General features: G+C 37.9%; 1 protein-coding gene across 1 annotated transcript in view; it reads left to right on the forward strand.

The window, feature by feature from the left end:
- PIGN (phosphatidylinositol glycan anchor biosynthesis class N) overlaps positions 1 to 15474 on the forward strand; it is a 109604-nt gene that overhangs the window by 65510 nt on the left and 28620 nt on the right. The window contains exons 15-22 of the mRNA XM_032117172.1: positions 403 to 539; positions 1552 to 1651; positions 1763 to 1855; positions 3203 to 3294; positions 4985 to 5096; positions 9204 to 9312; positions 12837 to 12939; positions 15275 to 15377. Coding sequence (XP_031973063.1) covers positions 403 to 539; positions 1552 to 1651; positions 1763 to 1855; positions 3203 to 3294; positions 4985 to 5096; positions 9204 to 9312; positions 12837 to 12939; positions 15275 to 15377 — 849 coding nt within the window. The remainder of the gene's footprint in view (positions 1 to 402; positions 540 to 1551; positions 1652 to 1762; positions 1856 to 3202; positions 3295 to 4984; positions 5097 to 9203; positions 9313 to 12836; positions 12940 to 15274; positions 15378 to 15474) is intronic.

The following is a 15474-nucleotide window of genomic DNA, read 5'->3' on the forward strand; positions in this document are numbered from 1 at the left end:
ATGAACTTGAACTGAATAGGTTATATTCTGGTTTTAGAATCTAAACTTCAGAGTTCTTTTTCCCAAAACCCTTAGCATCTCTAACTTCAGATGGATTTCAAGTGTCCATTAAACATTGCATATATTGTGTTCCAGATTGTACAAGTATGCCTTTTGCATGCAGATTTTACTGCAGGACCTTATGAAGAGACACATTTACAATTAGATCTTCAAACCCTACTGTTGTTTTTTTTAATCTGGCTGACAACTTTGTCTAGAGTTGTGTAGAGACACATGGCAGCTTGTGTGGCTGTGTTAAAATAGCATTTGTTTTACTGTGTAACTAACAAATAGAAAATAGTGTGTAGTTTAAAACATGTTATTCCTGTTTCAAGAATGTTTGTCCAAACATTTGTTTTTCAGAAATCTACTGTACTCTTCTACAGTTTTGCCTCTGCTGGAATGATAATAGCTTTTTTTCTGTTGATTCAAACATGTCCTTGGACATACTATGTATACTGTCTCTTGCCAGTGCCAGTATGGTATGCAGTTTTGAGAGAGTAAGTAAAGAATGCAATTTATTACTGCTGTTATAAGACCAGGTTTGGACTTCCTTTTTGTAGAGAATTAAATTTTTCCCATAAATTTGGGAGAAAAAAGTTAGATACAATTTTATTAAACCTCCTTTAGTGTTTCCTGAGACATTCCAAAGGACTCTGGTTTATATTTCAGTGACATAATGAGTAGTGTCCAAACAGACTGATACAGTTGCCAATTCTAGAAGATATCTTTTCTATTAGCAAAAATAAAATAAACTATTTCCATGAAAAAAAATTTCAGTACTCTCATAGCTGTTGCAAAAGAGTGCTAAAATCTTTGCAAATACCTGTAGCAGCTGACTTACTTTGCAAAATGATCCTGCAGAGTGTCAAGTGTGCTGAACACCAGCTACTTTTGGAGAACACATGTTAGTCATGTTGAGGAATGTGCTCCCATATTGAAATATATTTGTCTTGTTTGGGTCTCCTTTTACTTCAGGCCCAAAAATACTTGTTATCTTCTGATTCTATTTACTTTCCTGATCTACTGGCAATTTGTAGATACCAACTCAGTATTATTCAGAGAAAATGAGACCAACTGCAGTTAGATAATGAGCTGTCTCATAAAGCACAGGAAAAGCTAACAAGGAAGGTTTTTCTCTCTATAAAGCTTCTGAATGTTTCATCAGTTATGACAGACATTAAGCACAACATAAACCAAAAATATTCATATACTCAGAGTCAGTTGGGGTAGTGAATAATCTGAAGCTTGTCCAAACACTGGCGAAGATGTGCCAAATATGGGAGGAAAAAAGCTGGAGGGTTTTGTTGTAGATTTTCTATCGAGTAAAACTGGGGAGAATGATCATCTGGCCATCACGCATGGGGTCTGGGCAGGACCAGCAATACCTCTAACTTTTTTTGTGTTCTGACCCCATCCTTGCCCTGTAAAGGTAAAATTCTATGTTATTTCTGTGTTTTTTGTTTTTTTTTTTTTTTAATAAATGTTATCTTGTTCCATCATTTTGAACAGAATTCCCGTTATTCAAGACCTTGCCACAAATGTTTTGTCACTTCATATGGGTCAATCTATAGGATTCCTCTTGGTTTGTATACTGGGAATTGAAATACTAGTAAGTATTTTATCCTTATGTATCAACAAGGTATCTCATTGCTAATATTCTACCTCTTTGAGGAGTTAATGTGTTTGATTTTCAGTCCCTTCTTGAATTTTTTTAAATTAGGTGTTCAGCTTTTTCTACCGCTCTGCACTCACCATTGGCCTTCTTGTCTTTGCTGGCTGGCCAGTGATCACACAGCTGTGGATTCAAGCTAAGGTATTGTATTGCTTTGCTCAAGGTTTTAAATGGTGAACAGCTGGACTGCATCTTAGGATGTTGGGAATGCTTTGGAATGCTGCTTTGAATTCCTTTTCAGTTATGCTCTTTTCCCAATCTCTGTCATGAGCAGCATGTAGCAAAGCAAGGGAATTTAGTATGATCTGGCTAGATCTGTTATGCAATGTAAGAGTGCTTAAGAGTTTTGAGGTAGCTATGAGTTAGCTATCAGTTTTCTGTTGTTGATCACTAAAAAATGCTTGACTCAATCATATGAAATGCACACCATTTATCAAACTGTTGCAGTGACTATGGTGTTGACATGTACGATTGGTGAAAGTGTCACCATTTAACTAATATGATCATTTATTAGAAAAAATATTGAAGATAACTGAAAGGCAGTTGTCAATTCATTATTGTCTAATCAGCTGGGACACACTGTTCCTCAGAGGCAGCTTTCTGTATTGTTTTTCTTAAGAAAAACCCTCAGTTTTCATGAAGTGGCATGAAATTTAATTTAAGATACATTTCTTCCATTAATTGATTCCAACATCTCTTATTTCAGGGGATACCTAAAACCTAGGGTCCTGGGATAGAGAAAAGGAGTCAAATTGCTAAGTCTTGCTCTCTAAGAGCTGTCAAGATGGAGGCTTGTATTTGTTAATTTACAATTTTTTTGTTCTAGTTGAGTAATCGAGTAACTTGTCTTCAAGCTGGATATACACAGATGATGTTTTGTAGCATAAAATTTCCTTTCAGGAATATTAATTTGACTTGAACTTGAAAACTTAAAATGATACAGCTCTTAATGTTTTTAGTTAAATAAAACACCTGGGATAGGGTTTTTTTTCTTCCTAGCAAAGAGTTTAGAGAACTACTTAGATGATTATGGTGGCTAAATCAAATGGCACATAGATGCAAAGACTGGATAATGTTACCATATTCTCAGAATATTCTCTCTCAATGCTGACTAATTAACTGCTGCAACCTTCTGAGAATATTAGTTTTATGCCTTCCTTCTATAAGGTCAATTGACAGATTTCTGGTGCCTGCAATGTGTGTGAAGGCCACGCTTTGAGAAGGTGCTTGTAAGTGTAAACTTAGCTTTAATTATCATTGTCTTTGATGGGATTTTGACAGCTATGTAAATGAAATTCTTTTCTGTGTTAAATTGAAGTGCTGTAATACCAATGACCCTGTGCTCTTTTTTTTTTTTTTAGCTAATTTTACTCCTGGGTCATGCAGGGTCTTTGCTCATGGGAGATGCTAGTAGCTATTAGTAGTTCCCTGAAGTATTTCTTTATGATTAGACAATTGTCTGTCCACATGACCTCCTTCTTCTTTTAGACAAAAGCATTGATCTGGACTCTCCTGTGTGTGCTCCTGGCAGTATTTCCGTTAATGCCTGTTGTAGGAAGAGAACCAAACATTCCTCTGGTGTAAGAATCTCATCTTGTTCTTTAAATTTTTTATTTCCTCTTTGATTCAAAATTTAGGCTGCCTTTTGGTATGTGTGAGGAATTGTATTATTGAAATCTGGCTGAGACAGGAATTGAAATTCAGAATTTAAATAACATGATTATATAGACCTCAGTTATTCACTAATGAGAATGAAAATAGACTTCTAATTCTTTTGCCATATCCATTTGGTCTTTGTGTTATTCTGTAATTTCTTGTCAAGGGAAACATTTCTCATAATACAAAATTTGCAAATTTTACAGGAAAATAGAGGTGATCATTAAAGGGGAAGCTTCAGTGGGGTGCAAATATGGTAAACAGCACTATGATCCATGAATAAGAATTCAGTCAAAAGCAATATACTTTTGACAGCATCTTTCAGAATTTATCCATGCAATTTTGAATAATCTGTCTTTGAATAGCACTCTGTACTAATGAGATATTCAAGGAAACAAACAGGATAGGCAGAACTCTCTTCTTCCTCAGTGTCTCCTGTGTCTCTTCTTTGTCCACTTCTGCATCTCTGTCCTGAGTCTTCCTTTCTGGTATTGCTTGTCTGATTTTCTACAGTTGTTGATTTGCATTGTTTTTCTAGTACATCTTTGTTATCTGTCCCTCTCCTCTTGTGAGCCACTCTTTGGTCATAGGAGCGTTCTCTCATATCTGGATGCAATCCACGTGGCTGGCCTGAAGGGTTAGGCTTGTGGTCTCATTGTAGTTACTGCAGAAAGAGTGAATTTACCCTAGACTGTGATGGTACCGTGCCTCAGCAGAGCCAGGGTGCTTGATCCTCAGTGAAATACGGGATTTAAGCAGTAATATGTGATTGCAGGTAGAATTGAGAGCCCAGATATTTCCAAGATTATTGGCATTCTGCCTCAATATTTTCTACTGTGTTTTAAATCTGTCTGTTGAAAACCCTTCTTAGTCTTGATCCTTGGGCACATTAGAAATATTCAGCACAGATTTGCTTGGATTATATTACTGCCTCTCAGCTGTATGTACATCTGTATGTATTTTTGCTGGTCCCAACTGAGGTTTTTCTATTCTTTAGAACGTATGTGCACAGCTCAGAAATCAAAATGGAATTAAATTACCATCAGATCTTCCTCTCTGACACTTCTTTATATTCACCTTGCCCAGGCTGTACATCTTTCTGTTTATTCTTCTGATGAAACATTTTACCCTAGAAACACTGTGTTTATCTGAAACTTTTCAAGGGAGTTTTGAAGCTGGAAAGACTTGAAGCAGCTATTAAAAATATATGTATATGTGACACCTCAGGATGTTGAAGATAAATTAGTGCTGGAGGAGAAGATACAAGAAGGAAAAATCAGAATCCCAGTGAGAAATAGGTGCTTCTGTTTTTGAGCAGTGGCACTATCTGTCAAGTCAGGGCTTTTCAGTACATTAATAAAACTTGTATGGTAGGAGCAGGGAGCTCCTGACTCAGCTCAGTCATAAAAAGGAAACACAGGGGTGAAAGCAGGATTAGATGATCCAGGAGGAACCTGGAGACACTGAATATTCAGGATAGATTAGGAAAGCCAAAGTGCTTCTGGGGTTGAATCTGGTGTGGGATATCAAGTGCAACAAGACAGCATACAGCAGCAAAAGACATTTTTGATGATATTTTCTGGAATTTTATTGTTCTTTTGTTTGTTTTTGCAGAATAGCAGCTGGTTTGCTGACCCTCTTGATATCTTTCTTCTCATTGGCATCTCTTTGTAAAAGTGAAAATAAGTACAGAGATAATGAAGATCTGAAAGTATATTTTTATCAGGTCAGTTGTTACTTTTCAGTAATTCTGTATGTTAGAGGGTTTTTATGTGCAAATATTTACTTTCTAAGAACACGTTTCAACCAAGGCCACAATTTTCAAGACGAAAATGGCTGTTCCTAAGAGTTTTCTCCTTGGCTGTTTCAAGAGGACCATGTGCACGTATTTAAACATAGTCATGCTGTGTTCCCAAAAGCCCATCCTGTGCATAATTATATTGATTGATAAATAGATGTGCATATAGATTTTGATGCTCCGTGTGGAGAGTTTGAGAGTTTGTCCTGCTTTTGGTCGGTGTACATGGCTTCCAAAGACCTTTTCAGTAGTTGCATGTGCACACTGAGGACAGGCTTGCTGGTTCAGGAGGCTGAACTAGTTCCAGTTTCTGGCTGTAGAAAAACAATGTGAGACTGATACTGAGCTGGTTTTCTGTGGGTTAAGTCTTTTTTCAGGTGAATTATAGCTTCATGAAATAGGTAGGTGTTTTTCATACTAGGAGCTAATTAAGTTCTAGAGAGCTTTAAAATTCTAATAATACCTTGCATGTCTGCTGTCTTTTGTTATTTTTTTTTCCCCTCAACTTATTACAAGATACTAGTTTTATTTCAGGACCAGCTTTATTGGTTATGATTTAGTGTGTGCTGGAGTTTCTTGCTGAGCAAAGCAATGCACTCATTCTATCTGTGATTTAGGTATGGAGCTCAAATTGGTTGAAAGGAGGAAGGAAAAGAGTAATGGATGCTTAAAATGGCTTTACCTGAGCATGAACACATGTAAAATTTGGTGGTTATGTCTGTTACTTTTTTCAGCCTACATGTGGAAAAGAGATGTCAGTTCCTTTCCTAAGCATTTAGAACATAAATTTCCAGCATACACTCAGCAATTGATTTCTTGCTGGAATGCCTGAAAAAAGCTTACACTGGATGGGGGAGTGAGGGACCAGCTCAGCAGGTGGCTGGCCAACCCAACTCACCACACAACTGCTGCAGCATCTCATGATGATGAAAAAATAGGTCCATAGTAAAAAAGTAATGCCAGAGTATTCTTGAGCAAACTTAGAGAATCAGGAAATCCACTCACAGAGTGCTACTTAATTAGATGAAGATGTTCTGCCTGCTTATTCGGGAAGTAACATCTTCATTTTCCTCCCAACTTTTAAGAAGATCATAAAGTTCCTGAAATTGCCTCTTAATCAGAAGATATTTTACAATAGTGACATCTAATTACTAGTCTCTTATTAGATTTTTGTTTTGGTACCTTAATTGGGAATGGAAAATATGGGATCCACCATTCACATTCTGGGTAAGGGAAGGATTGGGAAGTGATATTATTCAGATGTAGAGGAAGAAAAGGACATTACAGAGGCATTATATGTGTTTCTAAATAAATATCTTGTTTTGAGGTTAGGTTACATTTAGCGGCTTTGAAACATACAGGAATACAAAAGGAAAATGCTTGTCAGAATACTAGTATTTCTAGGCAATGGAATTCCCTAATTCTACTTTTATATTTTCCTTTGAGTTGGACTTCTCAGTGGGAACAGGAAGCGGTAATCTTCAAAAATGCTCATTGGGAGCATTTTGAAATCCTGAGTTTTGATTTACAGCTCCCAGACAGTTTTAAAGGTGAGATGAATCCCCTAGTCAGGGGAAAATACCTATTTTTTTAGTGGCAAACGGTGATCAGGCCACTGAAATTCAAATAGGTAAGCACACTCAATCAGGTTCCTTCTCTGCATCTGCCAAGGGATTTCTTAAAAGTAGGTTTTTCAGGTGCCCCATAGGTGGTGTTTGGAGGCAGTCATCAAAGGTTATGCTTTCCTCTGATAACACTGTTACTTAATGTTTGGGGTTGCTGATGAGTTAAACCTGAGCCAACCTAAACAGTTCTTTAACTCTATGATCTCTGAGAGGTCATTAAGGCTTCAGTAATGATGAAAACAGGAGTCATTCATAATCCATCAGCTAGAGTGCTGCAGTGTTTACTGTATAACTTCATTTTTGCTGGAGAGAGCACCAGTTTCTCTTTGCCATCAGTTTCATAGGTGATGTCCAGTTTTTGCCACAGTACTGAAATCATGCTGTTTTCATTGGTTGATAATGTTGCACCAAGTTATTATTCTCAGGAGGTTTGGACTTCCTGTGGGTCCAAGGTGGTCAGTTTATTAGTCTCCTCCTCTAAATTAGAATTATAGAACAATTTTGCTTGGAAAAGACCTGTGAGATCAAGTCCAGCCATTAACCTAACACCAAGACCACCACTGAACCATGTTCCTAAGTGCAACATCTACATGTCTTCTAAAATAGGAGAAGTAAACAGTAGGAATCCATGTCATAGTGATGGAACCAGGGGACAGGAAGGGTGTTTTCAACCAGCCTTGTGCCCAGCTGAGGACGCTGTTTCTCCTGCCATTCTCCCTATGGGTTGTTATGATGGTTGATGCTTAGGGCTCCCAGCCAGAGCTGCTGGCAGTGTCAGGACTGCAGGTGTCACCCTTGGTTTCTTCTTTCTAGCTGTGACTTGCAGGTATGTTTGTCTGAGACCTGCTCTTAAGATGTTCAAGAGTTATTTCTGAGCATCAGAGAAGGTTGTGAAGGATGAAGGGAGACAGGTTCTTAGCTGGAGACCTCTGTGTGCACCTCCAAGTTTCTTCTGCTCTGTCCTGGAGATGTTGGTGGAAGCCAAGAGCTGTCTGAACTTAGTTAAATGGCAAACACAGATTCTAACAAAAGCACGTGCTGAGCCCTTCCCTGGACACTGGCATAGATCTAGCAGCAGTACGTTGTGCTTACTAATGTTGCCAGGACAAGTCTTCCAAGGTAAAGGATATATTATGGAGGGTGGCACAAAGTCAGTGCAAAGGGACTTCACCAGTGCCTAAGGGATATCAGAGGGATTAGCAGAACTCATGACACTAAAAAGAACTTGATAAGATATATCAAAGGGGAGAGATCTGACCTGAATACAGCAAAAGTGTCCAAAGTAAACACCAGAGGTCTAAAGGGTCCAGTTCCCTGAGCTTTTGGATGCCTAACGTTTTGACCTCGGTTGTTGATGTCACAAAGAAATACGAGGTACATGTTCTTATGGCCTGAAATTAAATAGAAGCAGCAGATACTGAGCACCTGTGAAACTTGCCAAAAAAGAATGCTGATGCTAAATGTATCCTCTGGGCTGATCCCACTAGGTAGCACTGCGTCTAGCAGGGAAATAGCAGCTATTCATATGGTAAAAAGTGATAGATGTGAACAGTGTAGCTGCTGTGCACTAAAAAAGCCACAACAGCAATTACATCTTGTAATGCAGTTTTAAAGCACGTTTGCAAAGTACTGTGCATGCTTGATTTGCCTTTTAGTGGAACTGCAGAGTTGTGAATAAATAGCAGTAATTGAAAACTTGGCTCAAGTGTTTTCTTGGATAATTGTCACCTTTCAAAAATTACTGACTCATGGGGTAATTTTCATAAGGTTTTTTGCATGTACTTGATGACTGAATGGTGTCTCTTGAATTAGTCAAAGAAAAAAATACCTCTCCAGCTTCTCTGCTTCTGCAAGGCAGAGGGCTCTGCTTGAGGTGGTTCAGTCAGTTTAATTGGGGGGAAAAAACCCAACAACTTCTTTCCACCTCTTAAAATCCACCTCCAATTTCTTCTGCTTCTTCTTACAGGAGCCTTCCCCTTTGCCCTTACCCAATTCTGCAGCAAAGCCAAAGGCTCTGCTTGTTCTTTGTGGCTGCTGTTTGAGGACGAGTGCACCTTGAAGGGCTGGGGGCGTGTTTTCTGTGGTTTGCATGTGTGTTTAAGTAGTTACTCTTGACAAAGAGCATATCATGTCAAATCAGTGATCCAGGTCACTTGTGTATGCTACTTTAAAATAGCACAAGTAAATAATAAGAATACTAATAAAAAGTAATTTAGACAGAAGCTTTAAAAAGCTGGTAATTGTAAATTATAAAAAATTATAAATTTTTGACGCTATATATTTGACTTCCTGTTCTTATGGTGATTCAGATGAGGTGTTATGCAACTCTAAAGCATATTTACATCTTTAGTATGGGATGGCAGAGATCCATACATGAATTTTGTTTCATTGTCTGATTTCTTCTTTCTAGATGTTCAGTGTTGCACTTTCAACATATGTTGTGAGCAGTACCCATAACAGTCTTAAGAACAAACAGGGATTGCCTGTAATGAATCAAATTATTAGCTGGATGACTCTAGGTAAGAAAATCTTCCCTCTCAAACTTTTATGCCTGCAGTTTGTGGAGTCTGAGGTTGGGTGGGGGGTGATGTCACTTTTTCATTAGCATCTTACTTTCCTTTATCTGACTGCTGATAGTTCTTCTGTATGTCTGCTTTCCGAAGTGAGTTTTTTTGAGAAATGTGTTAGTCTTCTAAAATATTATTCCTTTTTAAGTTTGTGATAAAATGCAAATACCTTTGATTTACAACCAGCTTTGTCTTTTATTTTGGGTGTTCTGAATATTTTGAAGACCCCTTTTAGGGGTATAATGGCATAAATTCCCCTTTTGTTTCACTTGGAGTCAGATATGGGTGATCTGAGATGTTCTACAAGCAGTCCGGTTGAGCATAGGGAAATGACCAAAGGTTGTTGCTGTAATTCAGTGTAAACTTGAAGCTGCATCTGATGGCAGAGAACCTTGGGGTGTAGGAGTGATTTTGAGAGCTGCCTTGCAAAATACCTGTGAAATAATGATGATAGTATATTTTTGATATCTGTTAGCATCTAATTACTAAAGAAAAAAGCAATTTACAAGTCTGAATTTTTCACCACTCAAAAAATCATTGTGTGATTAAACAGAGCAAATGGAATTGTTACTGGAGTTCTGGAATGCAGTGAAGGAATGCCTTTCATATTTTTATGTAGAAAATAATTTCTATAGGTCTCCATAAGAAAATGTTAAGCACTGTTTATCCCTGAGTGATTTGAAATGTGGCGTTTGTTTTAGAGCTAAACATATCCCATGCAAAGTTTGATAGCAGCTTTTTGCTACAGGCCAAGATCAGGAATTTAAGCATAACTTAATGAAAGAACTGTGGTGCATTTTACCTACTTGCTGGTTGTCTTGTACATTCCTGTACTGGTGACATTGTTTTAACTTAAGCAGATCTTGTCAGTTTTAGCAATCCTGCTTCTGTTTGAGCAAATGGATTCAAGATGAAGTTCAGTGATTGTGATCAGTGTGTGTGTCAGCAATGCTTTCTTAGTAATGTAGCTTTCTTTGAAGCATTTGCCTTTCCATCATGCTCCACTAACTCTTTGTAGCCTGCTAAGCTAAATGGGGATCTCTGTGTGGATGAATTTCTTGCAGTTGTAAAGTCAATGAAATCGATGAAGTCCTGCTTGGCTTACTGGAGCAGGAATTGAGTGTAAAGGTTATATTTCTCTCCTGTGTAAGGATGAAAGAGAAACATTTTTCATCTAAGAGATGATTCAGGCAGTCAGAGAGGTTTAGAGTTATGAGGAAAAAGTATATTAGAAATTCTCTTTGTTGTGGGTGATGATAAAAATAAAGCTAACAGTGAAGTAAACTGTAGGTACTCAAAATGTTTACTTGCTGCCACAGTAGTATTGAATATTTTAGCAAAGTCTTTCAGACTGGAAGTAATCATTCTAAGTGAATATGATATACAAGGTAGGAGCTTTGTGTACTTGCTGAAATTGCTCTCCATAATTAAACACAGAAGGAAGCAGGTAAAACACCAAGGCATCCAACATGTCCTCAGTACTCCTCTTGGAGAGAAATGCCTTGTCATTACCATAACCACAACTAGCACCTGCCTTGTTGCCAGTGTGTACCAGATGGGACACACCATAAGAATTAAGGCACCAAACTCATTGTAGTTTTTCCAGGTTGATGGGATTACAGGTGGCCCAACTCCTCTTTAGCTTTTTCCTTAGTTGTAGAAGAATGGCACTGTTACTGAACTCTCAATTTGCATGTCTCTGTGTATTTATAGACCCAGAAACACACAGTTATCAGTATTTGTTCATAATAATACTGATTTATTATTGTGTCAGGATGCTAATAATACTTCTGAAATTTTCTAGGGAATTTTTGCACCCTTCCTAGCTATTTATTCTGATTAATATGAAGCCTAACTGTTTAAATTTTAACTTTGACCTAATTTTTTTTTTTTTTTTTTGAGAAAGGCGGCCGTTTGGGGAACCAGGCAAATGAATTAGTGATGGCTGGGTTCCTGCAGGCCTGTGTCCAACCGGCTTTAGCTGTTAGACTGTATGGTTCATTCAGTGTACTTAACTAAAAACATAAAGGCAAAACCAGGAGGTGTAACATTAATTCAACTGCTTCCCATGTCCTTCAGAACCATCTTAATATTAGCAGATATTTCTAAATGAATGTATATTATGTCTTAAAATTTTCACCTGTGGAAATTTATTGTAGCAACCTGCCAAATTTTGAGGAATTTGGTGTCACAACTGTGTGCTGGGGTCATATACAGAGGTTTGTTTAGGTCAGCCAGAAATGTGCAGATCTTTTTAGGATTAATATCTGATGTATCACACCAGAGATGGAAGAGAAAGATTAATTATCATCTACCAGCCACTCATCTGTTCTCATCTATGATTGTACTCAGAGTGATACACATCTGATATGTTGAGTGTAATTCACAGAGGCCAGTTGCCATGCTGAATTTATTTCCAACTGTTCTGACTTGCAGTGAGGTCCCTGGAGTTCCTCCTTGAATTGGGCCTTCTTGGAGCCCCTTGAAGTCACTTACTCTGTAATTGTAGCAGTGGCCAAGGCTGAAAGCCAGGAAATAAAACACACTGACTTAGGACATAGAAACCTCCTCACCTCTTTCACTGATGTGTTTACTATAAATACTAATGTATACAATGATGATAATCACAAGTGAGTACTTCCCATGTCTTATAGTTTTGTGTTCCTTAGAGTGATGATTAATTTTGACTTACTGTTGATGCAGCCTTTGAATGATTCAGTAATGTGAAGTTACTATACTGCAACAAAGGATCACATGAATGTTATTTGTCAGCATACTTTTTTATAAACATGCAATTTTCATACGAATTTAAAAAATCAGGTTTAAAGATTAAATCAGAGCAATGCTTTTCCTTCTCCCTTTCCCATCTTTAAGCCTTGGCCATCTTTCCTATTTTTCTTCCTCTTACTCACTTTTGCAGTAGCCCTAATTGAATTACAAAGGTTAGAAGGTCAGGTTGGATGGGGCTCTGAGCAACCTGGTCCCAGTGGAAGGTATCCCTGACCATGGTAAGGGGGTTGGAACTAGGTTATCTTTAAGGTCCCTTCCAACCCAAGCCTTTCTGTGGTTCTAGTACAGTGGAGCAGTGGCTTTGTCGCTGCAGTCTTTGAGCTGCCAGGGGTCCTCAGGGCCATGGTAAGTAGTTCTCAGAGTAGTATTAAACAGTCAGGTTTGACTGGGGTTTAGGGTAGTGCTTCTGCATCATCTTGAAGACTTACTAACATCAGTTCATGAGAAATTATAAAGGCTGTGATGTAGAAAGACAGGGAATTAAAATGATACAGAACTGAAATTACTTTTGATGAATGTGAAACATTCCAAACACTGGATTTTCTTTAGCAAAAGTAACTTGGGTCATGTATGATCTGTATTGAATTTCTGTACATAAAATGTCAAGATTTGAGGAAAGTTATCTTGTTACTGAGTATGAAATGTTTTGCATGATGTGACTGATGGATCTCTTCTTATTATTGCAGTTTCTTCCCCAGTGTTGCTGCTACTGAGCCCCACGTTTCTCTTTCAGAGACTGTTCAGCATATTGCTCTCCCTGATGTCCACCTACCTACTCTTCAGCACAGGGTACTTCATTCTTACTCTGTTTGGGTTGGTTTTACTTATGAAAATCCAGGGCTATATGTGAAACTGCTTCATCTCATGCACATTTCTATTAAAGGTGTAACACGTGCTTCCAGCATTTATCTCCTTGTTTAGTTTACTAAATAAAATTTCAGGGGAACTTTCATGTTCCTCCTTGCATTATAAACATTAGTTTGTTGACATTCCTTTCAGCTAGTCAAGGCAGTGGCTGGAAAGGTGTGTGTTCAAACAACCTTGCACCAAAATAAGAAAGTTTGGTTTAATTTATGCCATTTGTTGTTTTGACGTGTGCTTTTTTGCAAACAAAAGGAAATAGCTTCTCTCCCAGCTGCTCAGCACTGGTGTCTAGTTATGGCTTAAATGATGTATGCCAGGAAACAGGTAGTCCTAAAATGAGGGAAAATTTTATTCTGAGAGATTTTTGTGGAAGTAATTTTTTTTTTTAAAGGGATGTTGTTCCCCCTAAAGACCAGGCCTTTCTTCTTTTTGGATAAAAGTCAATTTCTCTGATGTTTTAAATGAAGAAAACACTGTGTCAGCCAACCCTTTCTTTTTTTTTCAGACTTGCTAGCTCTTAAGAGCATAATTAATGGGGAGTATAAGAACTGTTCTTTCTGCCTCCCCTCCCACTTATTCTCTGAATTTAATTACACTGGAAAATTAAGTGGAATAAAACATCTTGCAGCAGACATTTTACAATAGCTGTCTCCTGTGGATACTCTCATTTTAGTTGAAGCATCTCCTTTTTTTTTCTAATCTTCTGCATCCTCTTTCTCCCACTTCCCCATTAAGACTTTGATCCTAATGTTGCTCCTGACTGCACACCTGTTCTTACATTCAACCTTCTTAGCCTGTGCTGGCTACTGGATAAAGCATGAATGTTGTTCTCTCTGAGGCTGGCAATCTCCCTCTTTGTATTTTGGCCCTGCACCAGACCATGTAAATGCTGACAGCTCTCTGCTGTCTTCCTACAATGTCCAAATAGACCCAAAAAATTTGGAACTATTCTTAAAAAAGAAAACAAAACCCAAGGCACTGGTGCCAACAGTGTCCAGTGTTTCTCTCCTCAGTGCACTCTTATACCATGTCCTGATAACCCAGCGCATAGCCTGGGTAATTGCAGCACCTCTCTAGGGGTAGTTAAGTGGAAGTACTGAAGCCAGCTGAAGAGCATTGCATACAACCACTTGTCAACAGCTCAGCTGAAGGCATTTAATCTGTAGGCAAGTGTAGACCATTGTAAGGGTTGTAGTGTTTCTATTAGTGACAACACAATTGTTTTGTCTTCATGTTTAGCTGCCTGTCATTCAGATAATTAAAGTGGAAATGTCTACTCAAAATTTTTTGTTCCAATTTGAAACTGCTTTGTAGCCCAATGGAAACAATACCAAGATTAACTGCAATGATTTCCTTATTTTTTAAACAAACAGGTATGTGTCTAAGAAGGAGAAAGTAAAAAGAAAAACATTTACAATCTTGTCAGGACCAGTATTATAGTCAGTGACAGTATTATAATTTTATCCTGAAAGAAAAAAACACAGGAGGTACCATGAAGTGCAACTGGAGAAACTGAGTATTATGCAGTTTCAATTTATACCCTTATGTTATCTTGGGGTCTTAATCTCTCACATAAGTACACTCATACTTTGGAATTTGAGTGCTGTAGGAGCCAGAAGTACTCCTCAGAGGTTGAGAGTGTAACTAGAACAGCTTAGTGGCCATGGTTAGAGTGTGACTTGATGCTGCTGTTGTGAAGGATTGGAATACAGTGAAGAAAAGAACATTTCACTGAAGTAAAATGTAATGCTCTTTTTATTATACAGATGTCTCTTTCCTGAGAGCCAAACTGAGGTCACCATAATGAGTTTGTGTGATCAGGTCCTACAGAGACAATCTCTAGTTGCTGTTTAAGTTGGACTGTAACCCCTCAGTTCCAAGTCATTCTCATTAAAAAATTTCTCATTTTGCAGAAAATGAATGTCAAATATGTCTCTTTTTTTCCTGTTTCTTTCAACTTTATTCCAGTTTTGTTAAAATTAAGGAAGGTACTCATGCAACATTGTGGCAGCCATTAAACAAAAAAATGCAAAACATGACAAGGCTGAATCAATCTCTGCTTCTCCTACTTTTGCCATTTGACTACTGTATGGCTTTAAAATTCAGCCAACTGTGGGTACTCAGAAATGGGGAGAGAAGGGGGAGAATGCCACTAGGTCTTGGTATATCCTTTGTGTGAAGAAAGAAGAAACATGTCAGCATTTGATGTTAATTAGTTGTCAGTGACTGCACTTACTATGATTATTACATTACTTTTCAGATATGAAGCTCTCTTTCCACTGGCACTGTTTGGTTTGATGTTTGCATGGATAAATATGGAACAAGAAGCACTGCAGCATTATGGTCTTTCACTCAAACCAAAGGTAACAGCTCTTGATAGATATATCAGGTTAATTAACAGTTTGGTTTTTTTTTTTTTTTTTTTTTGAGGGTGCAGTAAATATTCTGAGTGGTTTTCAG

The sequence above is a fragment of the Corvus moneduloides genome, chromosome 1 (assembly GCF_009650955.1).
Source record: "Corvus moneduloides isolate bCorMon1 chromosome 1, bCorMon1.pri, whole genome shotgun sequence".
In the NCBI taxonomy this organism is placed as follows: domain Eukaryota; kingdom Metazoa; phylum Chordata; class Aves; order Passeriformes; family Corvidae; genus Corvus; species Corvus moneduloides.